The 23,510-nt window shown below is 45.8% G+C and overlaps 1 protein-coding gene across 2 annotated transcripts; it reads right to left on the reverse strand.

Moving 5' to 3' along the window:
- Nucleotides 1-4,830: 4,830 nt before the first annotated feature.
- CMBL (carboxymethylenebutenolidase homolog) lies at nucleotides 4,831-22,750 on the reverse strand. Of its 2 annotated transcripts, XM_070411890.1 has the most exons (7): nucleotides 22,635-22,750; nucleotides 18,915-19,078; nucleotides 15,472-15,705; nucleotides 10,662-10,769; nucleotides 9,751-9,893; nucleotides 7,424-7,515; nucleotides 4,831-5,768 (listed from the first exon to the last, which is right to left on the reverse strand). In XM_070411890.1, the coding sequence occupies exons 3-7, from the start codon at nucleotides 15,684-15,686 to the stop codon at nucleotides 5,589-5,591; spliced, it is 738 nt and encodes a 245-aa protein (XP_070267991.1). In that variant the 5' UTR covers nucleotides 15,687-15,705; nucleotides 18,915-19,078; nucleotides 22,635-22,750; the 3' UTR covers nucleotides 4,831-5,588. The 2 variants fall into 2 exon arrangements, with proteins under 2 accessions (XP_070267991.1, XP_070267992.1); XM_070411891.1 differs by lacking the exon at nucleotides 18,915-19,078.
- Nucleotides 22,751-23,510: the final 760 nt, after the last annotated feature.

Here is a 23,510-nt window from a genome sequence, read left to right on the forward strand (position 1 = left end):
GCATGTGCCCTTGACCAGAATCAAACCTGGAACCCTTCAGTCCGCAGGTTGACGCTCTATCCACTGAGCCAAACCAGCTAGGGCTGCTCTTGAAGTTTAATAAGCATTCACTATAATCAAAAATTGCCTTCATTCAAGGAGTTATTTTTAATAAGCTCTAGGAACTATTTTAAAAACTTAAACATTAGGATTGTTCTCAAGATTTAACATTGAGAGGAGTATGGGCTTGATCCTCTTAAGTATTTAAATGCTTAAGTGTATTTAGATGCTGCACCTACCTCAATGGGTGAATCTTTTGATACTAGAGATCTGTCATAGGTGGGTGTTTCTACCACAAAATTATGGGCTGTCTTTTTTTTTTTTTTTTTAATATATTTTATTGATTTTTTACAGAAAGGAAGGGAGAGAAATAGAGAGTTAGAAACATCGATCAGCCGCCTCCTGCACATCTCCCACCGGGGATGTGCCCGAAACCCAGGTATATGCCCTTGACTGGAATCGAACCTGGGACCTTTCAGTCCGCAGGCCGATGCTCTATCCACTGAGCCAAACCGGTTTTGGCAATTATGGGCTGTCTTAAGTGCTATTAAGTTACATTGATATAATCTAGGATATTACAGTGCTCATGAGACCAGCATTGAAAATTTAATCTTCACTTAATCCCTAGCAGTTATTAGTCCTAGTTCTAGGCCACCCTGAACGCAAACCATTTTGTGTAGGGAGAAGGCCACCTGGGCACAGCACCTGCAGATACCTAGAACAGTGAGTGAGAACCCATTTGAAGTTATCAGGGCAGAACAAGTGGAGGGTAGAGTGAATTCTAGAAAATAAGGGAGAAATGGATCCAGTGGGAGGAAATGCCTTGGCAATTGCCATGAATGGGTAGATTGGTATTGGCTTAATTCTGTACTGAGATAACACTGCCCACTGCAGCAGTGGCTGCCATTACCACAGGCCACACAGTAGCCCATTCTGAAAACTTGAGTTCAGTTGTCTCAATTCTCATCCTGTGAAGGAGATGCATTTCTTTTATTCACAGGTGGGATTCGATCACTTGCTAGACATCTCGTGGCCTATAAATTGTAGAGCCAGGTCAAATCCAGATGGTCTAAGTTCCCCTCTCGTCCCTATGCTATTTTGCTTGTGTATGTTTCTAGATTTTCTAAAGGAATGTTTCTTATAGAGAATCATAATAAAGTTTACTTATGTGCTGCTGTTAGGCAGGAAGTTAGACATGAGCGGCTGGGGTGGGGCCTGCCCTGGGGTCCTCCTGAACCAGGTTTAAACCAACATTGCCTTCCTCCTGCCTCTCTGGGCGGCCCAGCAGCCAGCAGACCACCAGTAGGCAGGTTCTGAACCAGCTGGTTCTTGGCACAAGCTCAGGAAAACAACATGACCTCAGTTGGACCTTACTAGGGTCCTGGACTAACTATAATAAAATTGTATTGCAGTTTTTACACACACACACCTGTGGGTTTTTCTATATGCATTATGGGTAAGGGCATGCACTGAAGAAATACATAACCTTTTTTTGTCAATCATCCTTGAATGCAAATGACAGTCTCTACCTAGATAATCCCTTATTTAAAACATATAACCCAGGAGTTCGGGGCCATTTCTCTCAACTGTCCCACTCCTTACTTGGAGTGTATCTTCAATAAATCCCACTTTGCTTTACTTTCATTTCGTTAAAATCTTTGCGTTGACAAGAATAATTGAAGTCCCAGCCGGTAACCCCAATTGGTAAAACCACCAGGGGTAGGGGTTTGCTGATAAGACTTGTCAAATTTCCTAAAATCAGGAAATTATTCTTCCTGACTCAAGTATCAGGGTCCCCTTCTGTGAACCTGGACACTGGCCAGTCTTAACCATTGAGTCATGGTGTTTTCTCTGTTAATGCATTGGTTGGTTTTTTTGTTTTTTGTATTAGTGGTTTTGCTAGACAACTATACTGTGGATTTCAGAATAAATGCTAATATATCTTCCTAATTTTAGAGTGTCTATGGAACTAGACAGTTGAGTATTTCATCATACAATGGATTGTGAAGTCACACTGCTAAAATTTGCGCTACTGCATGCTGGGTACCACGTCAGGTTGCAGCTATTCTGAGAGCAAGTTCACATCAGACATAGCCCTGCTTAGAGAAGTGACTGGTAGTCCTGATGAGCTGATTTACAAGGACTGATGTCCAGCCTGCAGAGAGCAGCTTGCTTTGGACCAGAGCCTGTCATGAAGGGGTCCGTGGTTGTGAGAAGAGCCACTGAATCACTCTTCCCTTCTGAAAATGAACCTCAAAAATGTCCCTGGTGCTTTTTGTGATTGAAAGAAGAAAGTACGGGGCCTATGAATCGGAAACCATGTAGAGAGTTTCACAGCTGTTGACTTTAATTAAAAGCCCCTCTTCAAGGCAGCGTTACTTTATCTTCAGATCCCAAATCACTTGTCAAGTTTCACACCCCTTGTACTTTAGATGACCCCCATCTCATCCCATGTGTGTCAAGAGCAACTAAAGGAACATGACCCCAAGGTGGATTTATTTAATGTTTGTCAAATAGTCTGGTTGTTATTAACACTCAAAAGTGCAAATGCCGCCCAGCTGGCCAGTGTGGCCCAATGGTTGAGCGTCAATCCCCAGCATGGGGCCACCGATCATGCATGTTTTTCATCCATGTTTCTATATCCCTTCCTCTCTCTAAAACCAGTTTTAAAAACTTAAAAAGCACAACGCCTCTGGAAGGGCTGAGAGACTAGTCTGTTACCTGTGACTGAATTTCTTTAATCCTTCTGTGTCTTTCTCTGTTCTTGTGAAGTAGCTCCATCAAAGGATTGAGAGTTCAGGATTGAGGGCAATGGCGGTAATTAAATAACAAATTATTAAATTGTTTGTAAGCACGAAGAAGTATTAATCCATTTCAAGTGATCTTCCAGGCACTCTTGCAAGATGGGGGCATCTAAATCATTAGAAAAGAGGGTACCAAACACAGCTGGCTACTTAGGATATGTGCAGGGTCCACAAAAGCAGGGAGAACCTGACAGCAACAGTAAGTGTTAAACGTTTGTTGTGTCCTAAGTGCTGTTGTTTGTTCTATAGGTATTAACAGTGGTTTTCAAAGTGGTCCATAGGCCTCTTGGGGTCCCGGACCCTTTCAAGGGGCCATGAGGGCGAAAGTATTTCCATGCCAAGTTTATTTGCCTTGTTCACTGTATGGACGTTAGCACTGACCATACAAAGGCAATGGAGGATAAAATTGTTTTCATGTTAACATGAGTGGCCAGTAGCACCAAATCGTACCAGGTAGTAGTCATGTTCTTCACACCCACACACTAGGAAAAAAAAGCCATTTTCACCGAAGGATGGCCTTGATCAAGCGATACAGGTTACCAGGTCATCAGCTCTCAGCCCTGGAGTGCACGGCTTTTCAGTGTTCTGCGACGTAAGTGTAGAGATCCGTGCAGCGAGTGTGGTGGTTGTCTCAGCTGACCTAGGCCTTTGTGGAACACCAGTTGTACTTCAAAGAATGACTAATGAACTGGTTACTCAGACGTGGCTATATAACAGGCATTTTCTCAAAAAATGAATATAGTGAGCCTTTCACTTCAATAGAGCAACTATCTTAGCTCAGTTACTCTACTGAACTAATCGGCACAGACTGAGGGCTTAAACAATAAACATTTCTCACTTCCAGTTCTGGAGGCTGGAAGTTCAAGATCAGGGAGCTGGCAGATCCAGGGTCTGGTGAGGGCCTGCTTACCAGTTTGTGCACAGCCCTACTCGCTGCACCTCACATGGCCCAGGCAGGGAGAGAGCTCTCAGTGATGGTCTCCCCTCAACCTTTTTTTTTTACTTTTTGAAATTCCTGTGATTTTCATGGAAGCTCTAGTTGTCTTCATGCATCCCCGGTTCCTCTATCTCCTCCTCTCTGAAGGATGTGTAGTCCACACCCTAACCCAAGGCAAGGTACACTGGTAATGCTTCCATTATTCCCTGCCCGGGTTACCTCTGAGCTGACCTCAGATACTTAGTTCACTGTGTCCATCTAATGGCTCTGGACTCCCTCCTCTCCATTCCCCAGCCTGGGTCAAGCCACTCACTGCTCCCTTTTCCCTCCCTCTCCAAAGAGGCCCATCTGTCACTCCTGCTGCTGTCACAGCTGGGAATCTGCAGCCACACCCAGCAGTGAAAGAGACAGAGTGGATGTGGCTCCCTGAGGCTACAGGGCTTCTTGCTCCCCACCTTCCATGGGTTTCCCTCCAGAAGCCCCAGGACTGACAAGGAATGGTCCAAGTTGGCCCTGGCACATGGGACGAAATACCCCCACCCTCCACCCAGGACCCAAGCAAACCCCCTTCCCATCCTCCCACCCAGAGAAGGGAGCCTTCCCAGGCCTGTGTGGGCTGGAAAGTAAGCAGCCCTTCTGGTGTCTGCAGACCGAGAGGGTCTGGTGGGAGGACAGCTCCCTGGTCTAGGTTTGGTTAGTTTGCCAAGTAACCAAAATCTCAGCAGGGACTGGAAAGACCAACGGCAGAGCTGTCACAGGGGGGATAACAGGATTACAGAACGTCAACAGGAGGTGAAGGGCCTTCACTAGTGTCAGTGAGCACTGCCCCATACGGTTCCCACCGGCCGCACGCAGCTACTGAGCGCCCAACGTGTGGCAGGGCTACTGAGGAGCTGAATTTTTTATTTGATTTCATTTTAATTCTGATTGAATGCATGAGTGATTTTTGATACAGCCCCAAACCCTGGGGCCCAAAAATGCCTGGGAGACAGCTGGATGGCAACTCCAATCCATCACTTTTTAATTAGCTTCTAGAAAAAAAGCCACAAATTCAAAAACTCAAAAGTTTATTAGCTTGATATAATTAGGTCCATGGACCCCTATTTTAATCTCTGGTTCTCATAGTGCAAGATAAGAAGGTGAAATTATTTGTATTAAGACAAAGGTAAACATCTAATTAAGTTGGGCTTTTATCTACTTGAGTTTATAGTTCATGCTTCCATGGCTTTGCAACATTAGTCATTTCAAAAGATGTCCTCCACTGGAGAACAGAAAGGCCACACCCGAGCTGTCAGCTGGTTCAGAATAGCCCCAGGATTTTTTCTAATTTTAGGATATTACTCTACCAATCAAATTCTTCAGGTACTAACCTATTTTTAAATTGTTATTTAGGTACATATTTTTTAACATATTTTTATTGATTTCAGACAGGAAGGAAGAGGAAGGGAGAGAGAAACATCAATGATGAGAGAAAACCATCAACTGGCTGCCTCCTGCACACCCCCTACTGGGGATCAAGCCCGCAACCTGGGCATGTGCCCTTGACCAGAATCAAACCCTGGGCCCTTGAGTCTGCAGGCTGACACACTATCCACTGAGCAAAACCAGCCAGGGCTATTTTAGGTACATATTAAAAAATTATTTCAAACATTAACATTTCCTACTGAATCTGTGTTTCAGGTGAAGTAATGAATTTCAGGATTCCTTGATTTATTTTACACAAAGTGGAAATTAAATAAAATGATTAAATATTTCAAAACCAATTTCCAGACAAACACTATCACGAGAAAAGTTTGCATTGGCCACTGCTAAACGTACTTGCTCAGCCACTCGAGTAAATTCCTTCTTGCCTCGTCAATATAGGGCTTATCTTCAGGTGAACAATCTTCTCTCTTTCGATGCACAAACCCATGAGTTTGCCCGGAAAATGTTTTAATTTGATATTCCACTTTGCAGTGTTCTTTCAACTTCTGGGTCAGCGAAGAGACCTGGTATGCAAAGATTTTCACAATAAAATGATATTTCCTAATCTCTAAATCTCCTCATAAAAGAAATTCAACATCAATGCTTTAAATTGAGTTCCATAGCCATAATGAATTTTTTACTTTTAATGTTATAACCAACACAGTACTTACCTTTGGCAAAGGAGAGAATTCGGGGCAATATAAAAACAATACAACATCAACTATTTTAAATTGTATAATTTAACTTATTCAAGTATATATAATATACAATATTCAATATATGTAATATAAATTTCAATATATTCAAGTATAAACTATTTGAAATATGTATTAGTATAAAGTATTGCTTATGAATAATAATGATAATTTCTAAATGACTACTTTTGAACCACAATTTTCATCTGCATTTCCCTTACCAACTCCAGGATTGCACATGTGGGGACAGGAGGCAGGGCCTCATCTATGCCTGGTAACCAGGTCATGCCAAGAGCACTTTGGGGAGGGTTGAAATCACCCTGTACGTCCCCAATGAACCCCAACTTTAAAAATAATGTTAATGCATATGAGCATAACCAATGAACATAAGACACTGGGGGGTAGAGGAAGCCGGGGTATTGTCAAGGGTGGGGAAAAAAAGGACACATATGTAATACCCTTTGTAATGCTTTAAGCAATAAAAAAAAAAATTAAAAATAAATAAATAAATAAAAAATAATGTGTGGTTTTTTTTTATTCCTGACCTTCATTTTTACTTAAATATAGTGATCTTTTAAGAGAATAAACAACAACAAAACTTTACACAGCAAATATTTTACATAAATGTAAACATGCACATCTACTTCATAATTAAGCAAAATAAACTTTTAAGCACAAAATTTTAAAAACATTAAAGAATGAGACAACAAACCCAAGACAGAAATAACAGGAGCAACAAAAACACACATTTCATAAAGCTTCAATTGGTCTTGTCTTCCAACCTACTGGTTAAGGCCTGAGTTTCAGAAATCCTACCTTCCTTGCCAAATGGAAATGTCCAATTTGGCTGTACTTAATATATATCCACATATCATAGTATTACTCTTTCAAAATAATGTAATAAATACATCACACATACACACACCCACGCAATTCCTACTTAACCAGCCTCTTGAATAGGGAAGGATTTTGGAATTTCAAGTTTTCCCACTACTGAAGCATACATATAATACCACACATAGAAAGAATGATCCTGCTACAGAAATAAAATGGTTAATGAGTGGCATCATTACAAATATCTAGTTTCTCTGTATTAAGTTTTTCCAAATCATGTCTTTACTGTGGCTCCTCAGATAATTCGGACTTAAGTCTTTACACCTTACCTAATGACCCACAGTACGGTAGACATAGAACAAAGAGAAGGTAATTTTAACAATTCAGTTAGAAACTTCAAAATGATGAAAATCAGCATGGATACTTTTCAGCTTTCTCCAAATGCCTGGAATGTTTTCTCTATATCTACCCTTTCTACTGTACTTGTTGGTTCTCTCTGCCTCCTCCCCAAAAAATAATGTTAAAAATGAAAACTTTTTGAAAACTTAATGTTGAAAAATATTTGGAGCAACCAATGAACATTTTGGTATGTTTCCCCCAAATGTCAAATCGTGTTATTAAATATGCAAAGAGAAAAGATGCCAACTTACTTGATCAAGAGGAATCACAGCATCATTTTCTGCAAAAATGAACAACGTGGGGTTCTTCAAACTGTGCACGTCGTCAGAATCCTTGACGATGCCTGCAGGATGGGGACAGGAACACAAGGTATGATTTCCATCCATGCACCTGCCACAGAAAACTACATGGGTTTGGTTTGATTTTTCAAAATAAAATATATTTTCTTAAGAAATTCCACAGAAGTAGGCTGCCCTATAAAATTAGTCTCAACAAGGAGCTTATCCAGTGGGGATTTATGACCAAGGAGCAGGGTGGGAGCCGTGGATGGAAAACCAAGAGGAGCCCGGCCGGCTTGGCTCAGTGGTTGAGTGTCAACCTATGAACCAGGAGGCCACTGGTTCGATTCCCAGTCAGGGAACATGCCTGGGTTGCAGGCTCAATCCCCAGTGGAGGTCGTGCAGGAGGCAGCCAATCAATGATTCTCTCTCATCAGTGACGTTTCTATCTCCCTCTCCCCCTCTCTCTTCCTCTCTGAAATCAATAAAACTATATTTAAAAAGAAAACTAAGAGGAAATATCGGGGGGAGGGGGCAGGGAGATAGAATCCAGACAGCTTGGCAGGGTTCCTGCGGAAGGCAGGCCAGGGGACAAGATACAGAGGATGCGGGGGGGGGGGGGGGGGGGGGGCAGGGGAGGGATGAGGAATTTGATCAGGTATTAAAGGTGAGGGATCCTCCCTAAACTGACCCAGTAAGCCAAGGACAGAGTTGAAGGTCTAAGCCTACTCAGAAAGGAATAGAGGAGCTTGACTTAAGTTTGGTCAAGGAGAGTCCTAGTCAGTAGGAGGGAGAAAATAATGGCTGGCTTTTCCTCCCATTGCCTGTTGGCAGCAAAGCGAAGCTAAGTAACCTAGATAGCCTCCCCTCACCTGTAAGTCCTCTCTAGGAGTCAGAGAGCCACAGGACAGATGGCCGGGCACGCTCCCCGCCCCACCGTAAGCATGGCTGAACAGCGATTTGATGACCTGCCACTCCACAGCTCCTGCACTGTGCAACAGAGGCCAGAAGAGGGTGCCAGAGAGCTGTTCACGCAGGAGCACCTTTTGCTAATTGGCACAAAGGGACTGCATGTTCTAACAACTCCGTTGACAACTGAAAATTTACTCCTTTCATGTAAAATAAATACTTAAAGGGATTTTTTAATGCTAAAACTAAGCAAAAATACTACAGTGAGGAACATTAAGTCAAATGAGAATCATTAACATAACTATATGATATATATTATGAAAGAAGGCCAAATTTTCTTTTTTTTAACAATTTTTTATGGTCTGACTGCTTCTATATTGTGAACTTAGTATGCCATTTCTATACACAGACAGAATGTTGGTTTTTTTGTTTTGTTTTTTAAATATTTTATTGATTTTTTTACAGAGAGGAAGGGAGAGGGATAGAGAGTTAGAAACATCACTGAGCGAGAAACATCAGTCAGCTGCCTCCTGCACGCCCCCTACTGGGGATGTGCCTGCAGCCAAGGTACATGCCCTTGACCGGAATCGAACCTGGGACCCTTGAGTCCGCAGGCCGATGCTCTATCCACTGAGCCAAACCGATTAGGGCCAGACAGAATGTTTTTATCAGTGCTATGATACCTTTGGTTTGTTTGGGCTGACATGTTTATGTTGCTATTTACATTTCAGAGTAAGGAAAACTTACTCTGAAATGTAAACCTTCTTTATAGCGTGTGTGTGTGGGGGGGAGGGGGGGTGCAGTTGAGAATAATTTTTTTTTATATATATTTTATTGATTTTTTTACAGAGAGGAAGGGAGAGAGATAGAGAGTTAGAAACATCAATGAGAGAGAAACATCAATCAGCTGCCTCCTGCACATCTCCTACTGGGGATGTGCCCGCAACCCAGGTACATGCCCTTGACCGGAATTGAACCTGGGACCCTTCAGTCCGCAGGCCGACGCTCTATCCACTAAGCCAAACCGGTTTCAGCGAGAATAATTTTTGTCTTGGAAAATCTTTTCTAAATATCCTTCATGAAAATATTGCTTAGTATTAACCATTATCACATAAACAAATGTTATCCCCTTTGTCTCAAGTGAAGAAACGGAGACGTCAGGTGACTTTCCCAAAGCAACACTTTTGGGACCCAGGTCTCCCTATTCCCAGTGGCATCCTCTGGTTACTGCAGTACAAACCTTCACCTGGACTTTCAGGCTTTTAAAGCCAATTTCACGACCACTGGGTTTTGTGTTACACCTGGGACCCTCAGCTTGGGAAGAGGCTCATGGCATGGTCACCCACGAATTCTCCTCTGTTCACTGTGTAAACTGTACAAGGCAGATTTACCGTACACGGACACCCCTGCCCTGAATTCTGGGTATTTCATCATCACGTGATGGACAGCAACTCCTCCCCAGCAGAATCCCACGACGCCAATTTTCTGGGCGTGACACTGTTGTTTCAGATACCTCAAGACAGCATCCACCTCTCTGGAACAGAAAGAAAAGTTATTCATGAGTCAAGAGGTATTTTGTGAGGCCCTGATAAGGGCACTGGGCAGGTAACAGTTTGTCTGCAGCTCTTCCTTGAGGTTCTGAGATTCTTACTTTCTGAGCTGCCTCCTCACCCGCTCCTGCCAGTGACGAGTGATGCCTCTCCTGGCAAATCTCCCTGCCAAGCCCAGCTCCTCCAACCACCTGACAGGGCTGCAGGCAGGCTCTTTCCAAAGACCAGCAAATCCCACCAGCTCACTGCCCAGCTGAAAGCTGAGCGACAGCCTTCCCCAGCCTCAGCATAAAGGCCAAAGGCCACAGCATGGCTCTAAGACCTGACCCCAAGATCTGTCCCTGCCCAGCACCCCAGGCTCCTCTTTCCTCTCAACAGGCACCAGTCACAACTGGGCAGCTCCCCAAACTCCCTGACTTGGCACATTGACTTCCCCTGCCTAACCCACTCTGTATCCAGAGTAGAGAAAGATTTGGAAAGCCACCAGGACTACTTAAGCCATGAGGGGACTAAGGGCAGTAGCCCTTGCTTTGCAAACAGTTCATTTGCAAATTGGTTATTTGGAACAACTCAGGAGGCATTTTCAGCTAGAAGCAATGTACTTAACTCGAGGGTCATGGCCATCCAAGTCCTACTCAGAGGGAGGGTAGGTGTCTGGACAGTGAAGCCAGACCCACCTCTCCCTCAAGACTCTGCTCTCCTGGGTTCCCTGGGGGACACCACAAACACAGCCACACCCACCAATTACTTACTTATCGATCTTTCTGGCATTCCTTGTTTTCAACCACTCTGGAAAAGTGGACCAGTCCCCAGAGGGGTGCCATGGCTCCTGCCCTACAAAGAAGTCTGGAACGATGGTTCTGTAAATTAGGGACAGTAATTGATCTTAGTTTCTGTTGCTGTTGGGACTCAGTGTTTGCCTACATTCATTAAGAAATGTGCTACGTTGGCGATTCTCACTCAAAGGAAAAGAGAAGTCATGGCCACAAGGGCCAACTTTGATCACAGCAAAGAGGCCAACTGGCACTAGGCCAAACCATCTCGGATTTCACAGCCGAAGGGGCACGGCCTCAGGCAGCCTGTTTATAGCCCAGCCCATCTAAAGTGACCAGGCGACTCAGCAGTGCACACACCCCAGGAGGTATTGCCACAAAGGACAAGGGGACCCACCAGCAAGGGCCTGGAGCAAGGTGGGCCCCTCCTGTCCCCAAACCCCTCAGCTGGCCTTTCACATTAGCCTCAGGTCAGAAGGGCACACCTGGTTAGCATGTCCAGTCACTATGACCAAGCAATTTTCCCTAGCTCTGCCCAGCATGCCAGCAGGGCACAGTTTCCTGCCGGATGGTGTAGTCTAATGAGGGTTCTAAAAGGGGCCATGGTTAACAGCCAGCTTGCCCGAGTCCATGTTGATTGTAGGTGAGGAAAACATTTCCCTCTTTCCCTTCTAGGTTCTTTGGCTGGTCTAGTAATTATCTACATTAATAAAAGAGAAACATGGTAATTAGCGTACGACTGCTACCCTGCCCATTGGCTAATCAGCATACCCTTATGCAAATTAACTGTCAGCCAAGATGGCGGCCGGCAGCCATGCACTGAAGCGAACAGGGAGGCTTGCTTGCTTCAGTGACTGCAGACTCCAACGTTCCCCCCCTAACTTGCCAGCCTCTCAGCTGCAACTCTAAGCAACTATGTATTATGTTGCAAATAAGAAGCTAAACAAAACCCCAGAAACCAGCCGGACTGAAAGCCAGCCGGACCGCAACATTGTATCGATGTTTTCAGCAGCGAGGCCTCAGAGCTAAAGTTGGCCCAGAATAAAAAAAAAAAAAGAAAAGAAAACAAGGAGCGGTTGGGAGCTTCAGTCACTCGCCAGCCAGAAAACAGCCCTCAGCCCCTCACCCAGACTGGCCAGGCACCCCAGTGGGGACCCCCACCCTGATCCAGGACACCCTTCAGGGCAAACCAGCCAGCCCCTACCCATGCACCAGGCCTCTATTCTATATAGTAAAAGGGTAATATGCCTCCCGGCACCGGGATCAGCAGAGCAGCGAGGCTCCTGGCACCGGGATCAGCATGACAGGGGGCAGCGCCCAAACCCCCTGATCACCCTGCGGCTCTGTGAGTGACAGGGGGCGGGGCCACAACCTCCCTATCCGCCCTGCTCTGTGCGTGACAGGGGAAGGTGCCCCAACCCCCCTGATGGGCCCTGCTCTGTGAGTGACAGGGGGCAGCGCCCCAACCCCTGATGGGCCCTGCTCTGTGAGTGACAGGGGGCAGCACCCCAACCCCCCGATTGGCCCTGCTCTGTGACAGGGGGCAGCGCCCCAACCCCCTGATTGGCCCTGCTCTGTGTGTGACAGGGGGTGGCGCCACAACCTCCCCATCGACCCTGCCTTGAGTGTGACAGGGGCGGTGCCCCAACCCCCCAATCGGCCCTACCTTGAGCGTGACTGAGGGTGGCATCGCAACCTCCCGATCCGCCCTGCTGTGCATGACGGGGCGGCGCCCCAACTCCCCAATCGGCCCTGCTCTGAGCCTGACCAGGGGCTGCACCTAGGGATTGGGCGTGCCCTCTGCCACCTGGAAGCAGGCCTAAGCCAGCAGGTCATTATCTCCCGAGGGGTCCCAGACTGCGAGAGGGCACAGGCCGGGCTGGGGGACCCCCGCTCCCCCCCCCCCCAAGTGCACAAATTTTTGTGCACCGGGCCTCTAGTCTATATTAATAAAAGGGTAATATGCTAATTAGACCAGACATCTTCCAGACGACCTTCCAGATGTCCTTCCGGGACAAAGCCATGGTGGTGGGGCCGAGGCAGAGGCAGTTAGGGGCGACCAGGTGGGCAGGGGAGAGCAGTTAGGAGCCAGTGGTCCCGGATTGCAAGAGGGATGTCCAACTGCTGGTTTAGGCCCGATCTCTCTAGTATTGACATAAGACAGATGAACAGGTGAAAAACAAATCCGATTTTGTGGATGAAAAAAGGGGTTCTATGGAAAGTAACCTCACAGGGTCATCTGATCATAAATTCCTTAACTGGGCAGCTGGTGGTGGGTAGTTATGTCCCAGGCATATACTTTTTTAGTAAAAGGTTTTTGTTTGCCTTAAGCAAGCCCCGTCCATTGTTTCTGGGCATCTAGGTTAACACATCTTTGAAATAAGCATATCCACCCTCAGAAGAGCACATACTCTTGTTAACTCTCTTGTAATTCAATCCCCACCTTGCTTCTCCCACCTCCGTGTAATCTTCCATACTTTCCCTCCTTAATTCCGAAATGTGCCGTTTATTACTTCCTGTTATTCTCAGGAGCATGGGAGATCTTGCTCCCTGGCACATGTCTTCAGTTTGGCTCAAATAAACTCTTATAAAAATTTTCTCCAGGTTTGAACATTACTTATGTCAACAATTTCACATGTACAGGAGCCTCATAAAAATATGAGACCTGCCGAACCGGTTTTGCTCAGTGGATAGAGCGTCGGCCTGCGGACTGGAGGGTCCCAGGTTTGATTCCGGTCAAGGGCATGTACCTTGGTTGTGGGCACGTCCCCACTGGAGGGCGTGCAGGAGGCAGCTGATCGATCTCTCTCATCGATGTTTCTAACTCTCTGTCCCTCTCCCTTCTTCTCTGTAAAAAATCAATGAAATATATTTTTTAAAAAAAATATGAGACCTAAAGGCAGTCAGTAAGACAATTGAAGCTATATGCCACCCTGTGCTAAGGACCCGGATAGGGCTTCAAAGGGAAGATTAAGTCACAGGACAATAAAAGACCAGAGGGTTGGTATTTAGAAGTCTGTCCTGCCCACGGGTAGGTCATTCAGGCAAAAGTGATCTCTGGTAATAGCGCTCTTTCTGGGTCAGGCCACCTGTCTAAACTCTTTTAGGTAATTAAGGAAGAGGTAAAAGTTTTTCTTGAGTCTGCTGGGCTTGAGTGCCTTCAGCTCCAAGCAATGCCCATGCCAAGCAGCACATTTGGGGCGACTTATTCCGCTCCCTTTCACAATCTTCCCTGCAAGTCCACCCAGGAGGGTGAGGCCAGCACTGACCCACCCAGAGACCGGCTTCCCAAAACAAAGGGCTGTCGCCACAGATGGGGGAACACGGCGCCTCCCGCAGGGGCAGAGAGGACATTGACATTTGGGTCAGAAGAAGGAAAATCCCAGCCCCAGTACTGCGTCGTCTGCCCTGTAATCTTCAGTCATCTAACAATGTTCAGGCCCATGTTCTCCATCTGAGAAACAGACTGCAGCCAGCCCCGCCCAGCCTCAGAGGATTATTTTGAGAGAAAAATGAGTTGTACGCGTGTGAAGGGCTCTGTAAATCACAGGCCAGGCGTCTGGACTCTTTATCTCAACCAAAGCAACCACCTGAAACAACAGAAGCCGCAACCCCATTTGATCAGTTGCTGGGGGCTGGGTGACCTGAGGCACCTCGGTCTTCATGCCCCGGTTTCCTACTCTGCGAAATGAGAACAATGAGGAGGGGTCGTGGGGAGGACAACAGCCCTTCACAGCCTGCACGCAGGGGCTGGCTGAGCCAGAGGCAATCAGGGCTGGCTGTCCTTTGTTTTATTACCCGGCTTACCGCTGGGATGTTAAATTGCCTCATCTTTAAAATAAACTGGAGGATATTAAAAAGTGAAAAATCACATGAACCCTCTCTTTTTAGTCAACATTAAATCTGCATCACACAGCAGGGGGGCTGCTTCCTTTAAACCGGGATCTTTTCATAGGAAAACCCGGAAGGTGCACCCTTTGATTTCCAGCTTCTCTTTTGGAGAAAACAAAGGAAATGGGGTGCTCCAAACTCAGGGCTTGCTGGGGTTCACGGGTTCTGAAGCTGGAGAGGAAGGAGTGGTTCCTCTCCTCCTCCAGGCATCACTGTAGCTGTTACCAACACCAGGGCAGGTGAAAAGTGAACAGGTGGCAGCATTCGCCATGCGACCCGACAGAGGCAGAACCTTTGGGAGACAGTGAGGTCTCACTGGGCCAGTGCTGGAACCCAGTCTAATTCAGATGGGCCATGATAGTCCGAGGCTGACATGCTCCAAGGGCCAAGTAATGGGTCGTCTCAGAGCTAGCGAGGTCTGCCCAAGGACACATGTCCTGTACCTGTGCCCCGCAGGGCCCCACATTGAGGGCATCCCCAGGAAGACCTGAAGCCTGGGGATTCGGCTGCCTCTGGTGGACAGCAGGTGGGTGTGTTAAGTTTCATATGACATTTCCCATGTACCCGCACCCCAGAGAGATAAGGAAGTAGATAATGTAAATTAGGGACTGGATAAGAGAAGGTGAGGAGATTAGCCAAAGAACACATATGCATAACCTGTGGACACAGGCAATAGTGTGGTGATGGCCAGAGGGAAGGGGGAAGGAGCTGGGTGGAGGTGGACAAAAGAGGGGGGAAAGGGGACATCTGTAATAGTGTCGGCAAAAAAAAAATAGTTTTTTACAAAAAGAATACAGTCAGGGATTTGGGGGTTGTTTTTGTTTTCCCTGAAGGGAACGCAACATAGATCACAGAAATGTCCATGGATTTTATCAAAGAAATAGAATTTTATACGCACGTGTATCCATTTCCCGAGATCATGTCAGCCATATATCTGGTATTGGGCATCTCCCAACCGAATATATCTTGGATGACAATCACGGCTTTGCCAGCGTCAACGGGGGATCTGGTGACATAAGCCTTGATATGCTCCACTTGCACTTCACACCCCATCCCTCCATACTCCATCTTATGGCCAATGTCACAGGGACAAGGATGAGCTTCGTTAGCCATTGGAGATATTTAAGTCAGGCTGCAGAGAGAGAAACATGCCTTATATTCCAAATGGGGCAAGTCTGAAGATTTTGAACAGTAAATAAACTACAGTCAAGATTACAGAAAAATACTAATTTTCACTCTACTCGTAGTATACTCATGCAAGAAATGAGTGCTGGTATTTGGTCCATCTGAAGACATCATAGGAAACAACTTTATATTAACTTAACATATTCTCATATACCTTTAATATGTGTAATATCTATTAGGCACACCTTTAATATCTGTTTTCTGAAAGAAAGAAAAAACAATATTGGCTGCTGGTTCTGGCAACACCTCAGGTTGGAGCTAATAAGATTTGGTTCACATTGCAAACACTAGAAATACCAGAGTGAGTGTAACCAGCAAATAAGAACACAACATGGTGGAGCTCATAGGAAGAAGGGAACAGCACCAGGGCTGGGACTGGAGAGGAAGCCAAAACCAGGGTGAGGGTGGCGGGAGCAGATGCTGCCTGAGAGCCCGGCGAGGCTGGAGACAGGCTAGACCCGGGACCACCCTAACCCAGTCTGGATTCGGGGTCCAGTCAGGCCTTGGGAAGCCATGAGATGGGATTTGTAGCTGAGACCTCTCCACGCAACAACAGAGCCCTCCAGGGTTCAGAGTTGACAGGATAAACAAGAACAGCAAAGAAAAACTGTGGAATGTGTGAGGAAGCCTAGGAGGTTATAAAAAGAAACCATCCCCCCAATTTACAAGATCCTTTGTTTCAAGTAGGAAAACCTGGCTGAGTAATGAACATAACTGGCCCTGGGCATCTGGCAGAAGCAAAAGCAAATCTATTTTTTAGCCAGACTTTCACAATCCGGGCTGAAAACGCTACCCATGGAAAAGGAACGCACTATAAAGCGCTCCAAATAAACAATAATCAGGAGAAATTATGGTGACAGCGTGGGGAGGAATGAGGACAGGACCTGCCTAGCAAGCTTCACCAAACAGACTGAAAGCAGGAAAGGAGAGGAAAGAAAAACTAAGCCTATCAACTGCAATGGGAGAAAGTGTGTGGCTGAAATAGATCCGAATAAATAGAAATAGATTAAATTCACTCTATGAGACAGATTCTCAAAATGAATTTTTAAATGTCGAGGTACCATCGGAAAGGAGAACATGGAAACACTGAACCCAAAGATGTCCCTACAGATACAATGACCAGAGGTCTGGCATTTGCTTCAGAACAGCCCAGCGGATGGTGGCAGTGGGAGGGAGCGTGTCCCTGTGTCACAGTGTTGGAACTGGGTGGTAAGTTCAGAAGCATCCTTTGTACTAGTCTACTTTTTTTTTATATATATATTTTTTAATTGAATTTTAGAGAGAAAGGAAGGGAGAGGGATAGAGAGATAGAAACATCGATAAGAGAGGAAATCATCAATTGGCTGCCTCCTGCATGACCCCCACTGGGGATCAAGCCCACAACCCAGACATGTGCCCTGACCGAGAATCAAACTGGTGACCTCTTGGTTCCTGGGTCAACACTCAACTGCTGAGCTACAACAGCCAGGCTCTACTTTGACATATGCTTAATATTTTCCTCAACAACAACAAAAAAATTAACTTTTATTGAAATTATAAAAACGATAAGATAAACATAGCAAGAAGATGAGATATGGACTAAGATAACATATCATTCTTAAAGCAGACTTCGTATCTAGATAAAATATATGAAGAATTCTTATAAATCAAGAAGAAAAAGACAACATCAACAGAAAAATGCTCCAAAGATATTGAGTGGGCCGTTCACAAAAGGGAACACCTGAATGATATGAAAAGATAATCAAGGTCACTAGTATTTAAGAAAATTATACAAAGAACATCAATGACATACCATTTTACGTCATCTTGAAGATTGTCAATAAGTGCGTTAACACTAAGAGATGGTGTCCATGGAAAATAAGCTGATACAAACTCTAAACATATGTATGTCAAGGTCTAGCAATGATGAAGACACCCTGCAACCCAGAAATCCCACCATTTGGTATATTCCCTAGAGAGATTCACGTGTGTGTGTGTGTGTGTGTGTGTGTACACCCATGCATGCATGCAGTGGGTGGTATGGAAGTACATTCTTGGTAGCATAGATATGATGGCAAAAATTGGAAGCAACTAATTGACCATCAGAAGAAGAATGGGATAAACTGTGATTCATTCATTGTTGTCGTTTGAATTCTGTCCCCGCAAAAGGATAGGTCAAGTCCTGACCCCAGAACCTGTGAGTGGGACCTTATTCATTAACAGGGTTTCACAGAGGGTAATCGAGTTACGATGAGGTCATCCTGGTGAGGGTGGTGCTCATCTAATTAATGACTGGTGTCCTTGCCAGAAGAGGGAAATGTGGGTATAGAGACAGACACACAGCAGAGAAGGAGTGATGCATCCTCAAACCAAGGACCCTAGGGATGGCCACTCCACCCCAGAAACTGGGAGACAGGCAAGGAGGAATTCTCCTTTAAAGGCCTGAAGAAGAGCATGGTCCGACCAACACCATCGTTTAGGACTTCAGGCCTCCACAATTGAATAAATTTTTGAGAGAATAAATTTCTGTTGTCTTAAGTCACCCAGTTTATGGCAACCCTAGGGCACAAAAAACTCATAAAAGGAATATTGCATAGCAGTTCAATGAACAAACTATATATATCAACAAGATAAATCTCAAAAACATAATGCTATAACAATGACGATAGCTTTTTTAATGCTAAGTAAATACTAAAACCCCAAAATAATACATATATTATTAATAAATATAGGGTTTTAACGTATAACTCAAGAGAATGAAGCACACCACCATTTGAGAGTGGTTATTGGCGGGGAAAGGAGATTATTGTCTTTAATTGTATTTGTTGTATTTTATTTCCTTAAAAAGTTTTGATTTGAAGTACACAAGGAAAAAGATAATGTTTTTTAAAAATCTGGGTCACGTGAATATGGGTGCAGCTATGTTATATCATGTACTTTGCAGAACATTCTACATGTTCATAACTAGAAATAACATAATTTTAAGGAAAGAGAAATTAAGAGCTAGCCATTTGATCACAGGAAATTTGATTCTATTTTGTATGGTTTTTTGTTCATAAACTACATTATAAAAATTATGATTAGTAAGAGAAGTCAGAACAATCTAGTATCCGTAGCAGTGCATTTTATGTCCACTGCACTGTTGTTGGGAGCTGATTCCTTGGGCTAATTTCTTACCTGGGCTGTCCTGAGGGCGAGGAGACCACGGAAAATCCTGATTGTTCCAAATTAGCCTTGAATCTGAATCTTTTAACTTTATCTTCAGTTGATATCCACTCTCCAGAAGAAGTGTTTACAGCCAGGAGACCCACTCTCTGGACTGATCCTGCAAGGTTATTCTCCTGCAGAAAGGGGAGGTGCCAGGACAGGACTGGGTGTGCTGTGTGTGGAAGTCTGGGCTCCTGCCAGACCCTTCACGTGGCACAGCAGCCTGTGTGAACAGGGCCAAGGTCACGGTGGGCAGGGCGGTTTCTACAGACTGTACCCCCTCGTGGAGTGAGAGCCTCAGGGAACATACCCTTGACTATCCACTGACTGTACTCTAAAGAAATTTTCTATATGCATAGACCTTTCAAGATTATGGCTCTTTCCCCCCCAAAGACACATTTGTTAAAAAGTAATTTTTTTTAAAAAAAAAAAAAGGAAAACCATAGATATAAGATGAATACATTAAAGATTTTATTTTACACATGACAGGAGGGAATGAGATAGGTGTTATATAACTGGTTCAAAGGACAAAGGAAAAAGAACACAAATTTATATGTCATAAAGGAAGATTGAGTTGAATAGCAAGTGGAGACAAAACAGATTTTCCACTGGAGGGGAAGAAGCCAATTAAATCTCTATCAGATAGGACCGAATTTACAAATCTATCAGTTACCCACAACTTTCAAAGAATTGCAATCTCGTTCAAATACAATGAACAGGGCTAGAATCAGACAGCCCAGAAGGGTGTGCTGTGGACAGTGAGTACTTTTCCATTGAAACCGTTTTTTCTATATGACCTTATAGAGTCATTCATTGTGAGTGGTAAGGCTTCAGTTTCCTCCTAGAAAGGATGGGCTGTGGGTCTGACATGGATGATGGGGTCCTCAGAAAATGTGTGTCCAGAAAGGCTTTTCTGTATCATGGCAGCTGGGCTTGGCAACACATCCTGCCACCCTTGAGACCAGCTCTTTGGTCCCCACTGGGGAAGCCTCTAGAAGCCAGGGGTCTCTTTATGGCATCAGGGCTGGCCAAGACGTGCTCCTGCAGAGGACACCCTAATGGGCACGCACATTGGCAATGCCACACTGAATTCACCACTAACGCCCGTGGTCCCCCCATAACATTCATGCAAGATGCCACATCTCTGTGAATGATTGCCAAGCCCACCAAGTCCCTTGATAAAGAGTCTCTCCTTGACTAAACTCCTCTGAACCCTCTTCTCCATTAGGCCCTGACTTTTGGGCTTCCAAGTCCATCTCTGCATTGCCCAGTTTTAGTAAGAATCCTGCTAAGTCAGTTTATCAGAATCCGGCACCCTCCATATCTGATCCTGACCCACACCCTCTGCCATCCCCCAGGTGATGTCTAATGCCCTTGGCTTTGTCTTCTGCCAAAATCCTGTCAAGTCAGTTAGCAGGATTCCCCGAACCCTCATGCTTCGTTAGTAGTTTTCCTTCCACGGACCCCTCTACTCAGATCCTTCACTACAAATCCCCACTTTTCCTTGTATGCAGAGCGGAGCCCAATCTCTCTCCTACTGCAAAATCCCATTGCACTGGTCCATACCCCTGTCGCGGTGGCCCTGAATAGGGTCTGCCCTGTTCTTTAACAAGTGTCATGAATGAGTAATCTTCTCCTGCACAGCCCCCAGCCCGGCTTCACACAGCAAGTGCCTCCACAACATTACAAGCCCATGGCGATCACTGGTGGATCTGCAAATCCCAAGAGGCTGCGATGCTCCTATCCGAAGGTTACCTTCCCCAGGCAGTCCTTCTTGACTTTTTAAAAAAATATTTTAAAATTGATTTCAAAGAGGAAGAGAGACGGGGGGAGAGATAGAAACATCAATGATGAGAGAGACTCATTGATCGGCTGCCTCCTGCATGCGCCTCACTGGGGATGGAGCCCGCAACCCGGGCATATGCTCTGACTGGGAATGGAACAGGGGCCTCCTGGTTCTTAGGTGGACGCTCAACCACTGAGCCATGCCGGCCAGGCTTGACTTCTTTTTTTAACCACTTATAATATCTCCCTGGTCCTCTCTTTATTTTATTTTTTTTAATATATTTTATTGATTTTTTACAGAAAGGAAGGGAGAGAGATAGAGAGTTAGAAACATCGATGAGAGAGAAACATCGATCAACTGCCTCCTGCACATCTCCTACTGGGGATGTGCCCGAAACCCAGGTCCATGCCCTTGACCGGAATCGAACCCAGGACCTTTCAGTCCGCAGGCCGACACTCTACCCACTGAGCCAAACCGGTTTTGGCCCTGGTCCTCTCTTTAATAAATTAAACAGAACCGTTAACACGTGCTCATTTTTATATCTGTGGGAGAGTCATGACTTGACCTTTCGCGGAAAATTTTGTCTTCTAACAGTATAATTGAACAACATTCCCTTTTTCTCGCCGGAAGTCAGAAAGGCGAGAAATGGGTCTAACGTGTGGTGAGCAAGTGTGGTTTTCCTGCTTTCACACCCCCAGCCCCAGGATTTAAATAACTCAGAAGTCATACTTCCCAACGCAGTCAAGATCTCCGCCAGGAATGGAGAAAACAGGCTTTGACGAGCGAAGGAGATTGGCGGAGATGGGGCTGTAACATGCAAAGAAGTATAGGAATAAATTTCTGGAAGCTTCGGAGATTTAGAAATAGAAACCATCTGCAAGCTCCTCCGCAAAAGCAGCACTGAAAGATAATACGGGAGGGGCGGTGGCTAGCGGGGAAGGCTGGGCGTTTTTCCTTTCCCTGGGTAAACACTGTGGGAACGTGCCTGGAAACCGATTTGCAATCCTGCAGGGGAAGGCAGGCCCCTGCCCCTCCTTAGACGAGTCTGTGAACGCCAGCTCCCCCATGACGATTTGACAGCAGTCGCGCTAGTGTTTTCTCTCGGTGCGTGCTCAGACAGCATTAAGGAGAAAGCTGTGCGCGGTGTGCGCGCGCTGGCCTGGGAGCGCGCCAGGGCGCAGCTGCCTTTGACCTTTCCTTGGGCGCTTTCAGACCTAGATAGGACTTCCCCGGATACTCGCAGGGCTCCCTTCTGACCACCTCGTTATACATGGTCTTTTGAAGTCATTTTCCATCAGCAAGAAACCTAAATGGCAGTACCTGCTGTTGGCAAGGCCTGGGCGACACTTCTGCCTCCCGACCCACTGCGGTGGGTGTGGACTGCGCACTCTGCTTGGCAGCAAGTATCCAGCAGCCAGCGCGTCGCACTCGTAGACCCAGAACCTCCTCCCTGAATAGCCACCCTTTAAAAAATACCGCCAAATGTGGCCAACGATCTTGATGCAAATCTGCTCATTTCCCCCCATAAGAGTAGTAAAAACTATACAACCCAAATGTTTCACTGGGGGAAAATCGTTACAGAGAGTATTTAATGGCACGAAGGAAAGGCTTCTGACAAGCCTTTGGGAAAAAACGAACACGCGTTTCTACACAGTACGATTTCAACTATTTTCAAAATGCGTGGCTAAACAATACAGGACACTATGCCCACCCAGGTGGAATGGCAAGGGCTGCTGTTCTGCGGTAACAATGTACTGCTTCGATGAAAGTCGGCTTTTGAAAATGGGCTTGCCAGGCTCATTACCTGTGCACATGGCAAAGCCCTCCAGTACCTTGTGCCAACACCCCGTTGAGTTAGTGGAGCTGAGATCCGGTGCGTTTCTACGACCGGGAAGCGCACGTACCTCGTCGCCGCCAGCAAACTGTCTACCGCGCGGAGGAGGCGAGACCCGGAGGGGGCAGCGCCACAAACCCGCTGAGCCCGGAGCCACGGTCATGGGCGAGCCGAGTGGGAGGTGCCTTCTTCCCGGGCGGAAGTGGACGCAGTGACCGAGGGCGCCGGGAACCCTGTGGGCCAGTGGCTGCCCCGGGAAGGAGGGGAGGCGGGCTGTGGGAGGGGTGGAGAGGCCCTCGGCCGTGAGGGAGGTGAGAAGGGAGGAGGAGGAGAGGGAGGGAGGGATGGAGGGAAGGAAGGAGGCTTGGAGGAGGAGGACAACCCGCCCGTGAAATTTACAAGTGTGCCTGGCTCCTAAGACCTGGAACTTCTTTGTTGTAAATCAAAATTAGGCCATTCTTAAAAATGAATTCCTGCATATTCCTACTTGCCCTCCCCCACCGCACCCCCACTCCATTTTTTTTTTCTGGTCATCTGATCAGAAAAGGTTGTTGATAATTGTCTTTGTAAGAAACGTCCAAACCTGTAGAGAATTTTTATGAGTTTATTTGAGCCAAACTGAGGACAATTGCTGAGAAACCAAATCTCAGGGGATCGAGAAAAGCAAACCAGGCAAATCTCTGGGATTGGATAAAAAAAACAAAATGGTGCCACTTTGATGGGTACAGGATTAATTAATAACATTTAGAAAACATAGGATGGTATGTGGACAACAAAATGAGAGTGTGGGTTTCTGTGTTATACTCTGGCGCTGGCAGTTGTGGGGTCTGGAAAAGAAGATAATTCTGACATTTCAAAGGTATGTTATCTTAGATGCACAAAGACAATAGACAGGCTCACTTAAGGTAAAGATTGATTTGTCAAGGAAGCTATAGGCCGAGGAATG

Source organism: Myotis yumanensis, unplaced genomic scaffold (genome assembly GCF_028538775.1).
Source record: "Myotis yumanensis isolate MYYU_CA2020_CCGP unplaced genomic scaffold, mMyoYum1.0.hap1 SCAF_4, whole genome shotgun sequence".
NCBI lineage: Eukaryota > Metazoa > Chordata > Mammalia > Chiroptera > Vespertilionidae > Myotis > Myotis yumanensis.

Excerpts from the sequence above, each read along its gene's own strand:
- CMBL (XM_070411891.1), bottom strand. The coding sequence starts at position 15,686 with ATGGCTAACGAAGCTCATCCTTGTCCCTGTGACATTGGCCATAAGATG. Across the intron at positions 7,516-9,750 it reads GGCAGGGGTGTCCGTGTACG|GCATCGTCAAGGATTCTGAC; the intron begins GTAAATCTGCCT and ends CCCATCCTGCAG. Across the intron at positions 5,769-7,423 it reads CTGTGATTCCTCTTGATCAA|GTCTCTTCGCTGACCCAGAA; the intron begins GTAAGTTGGCAT and ends TTTGCATACCAG.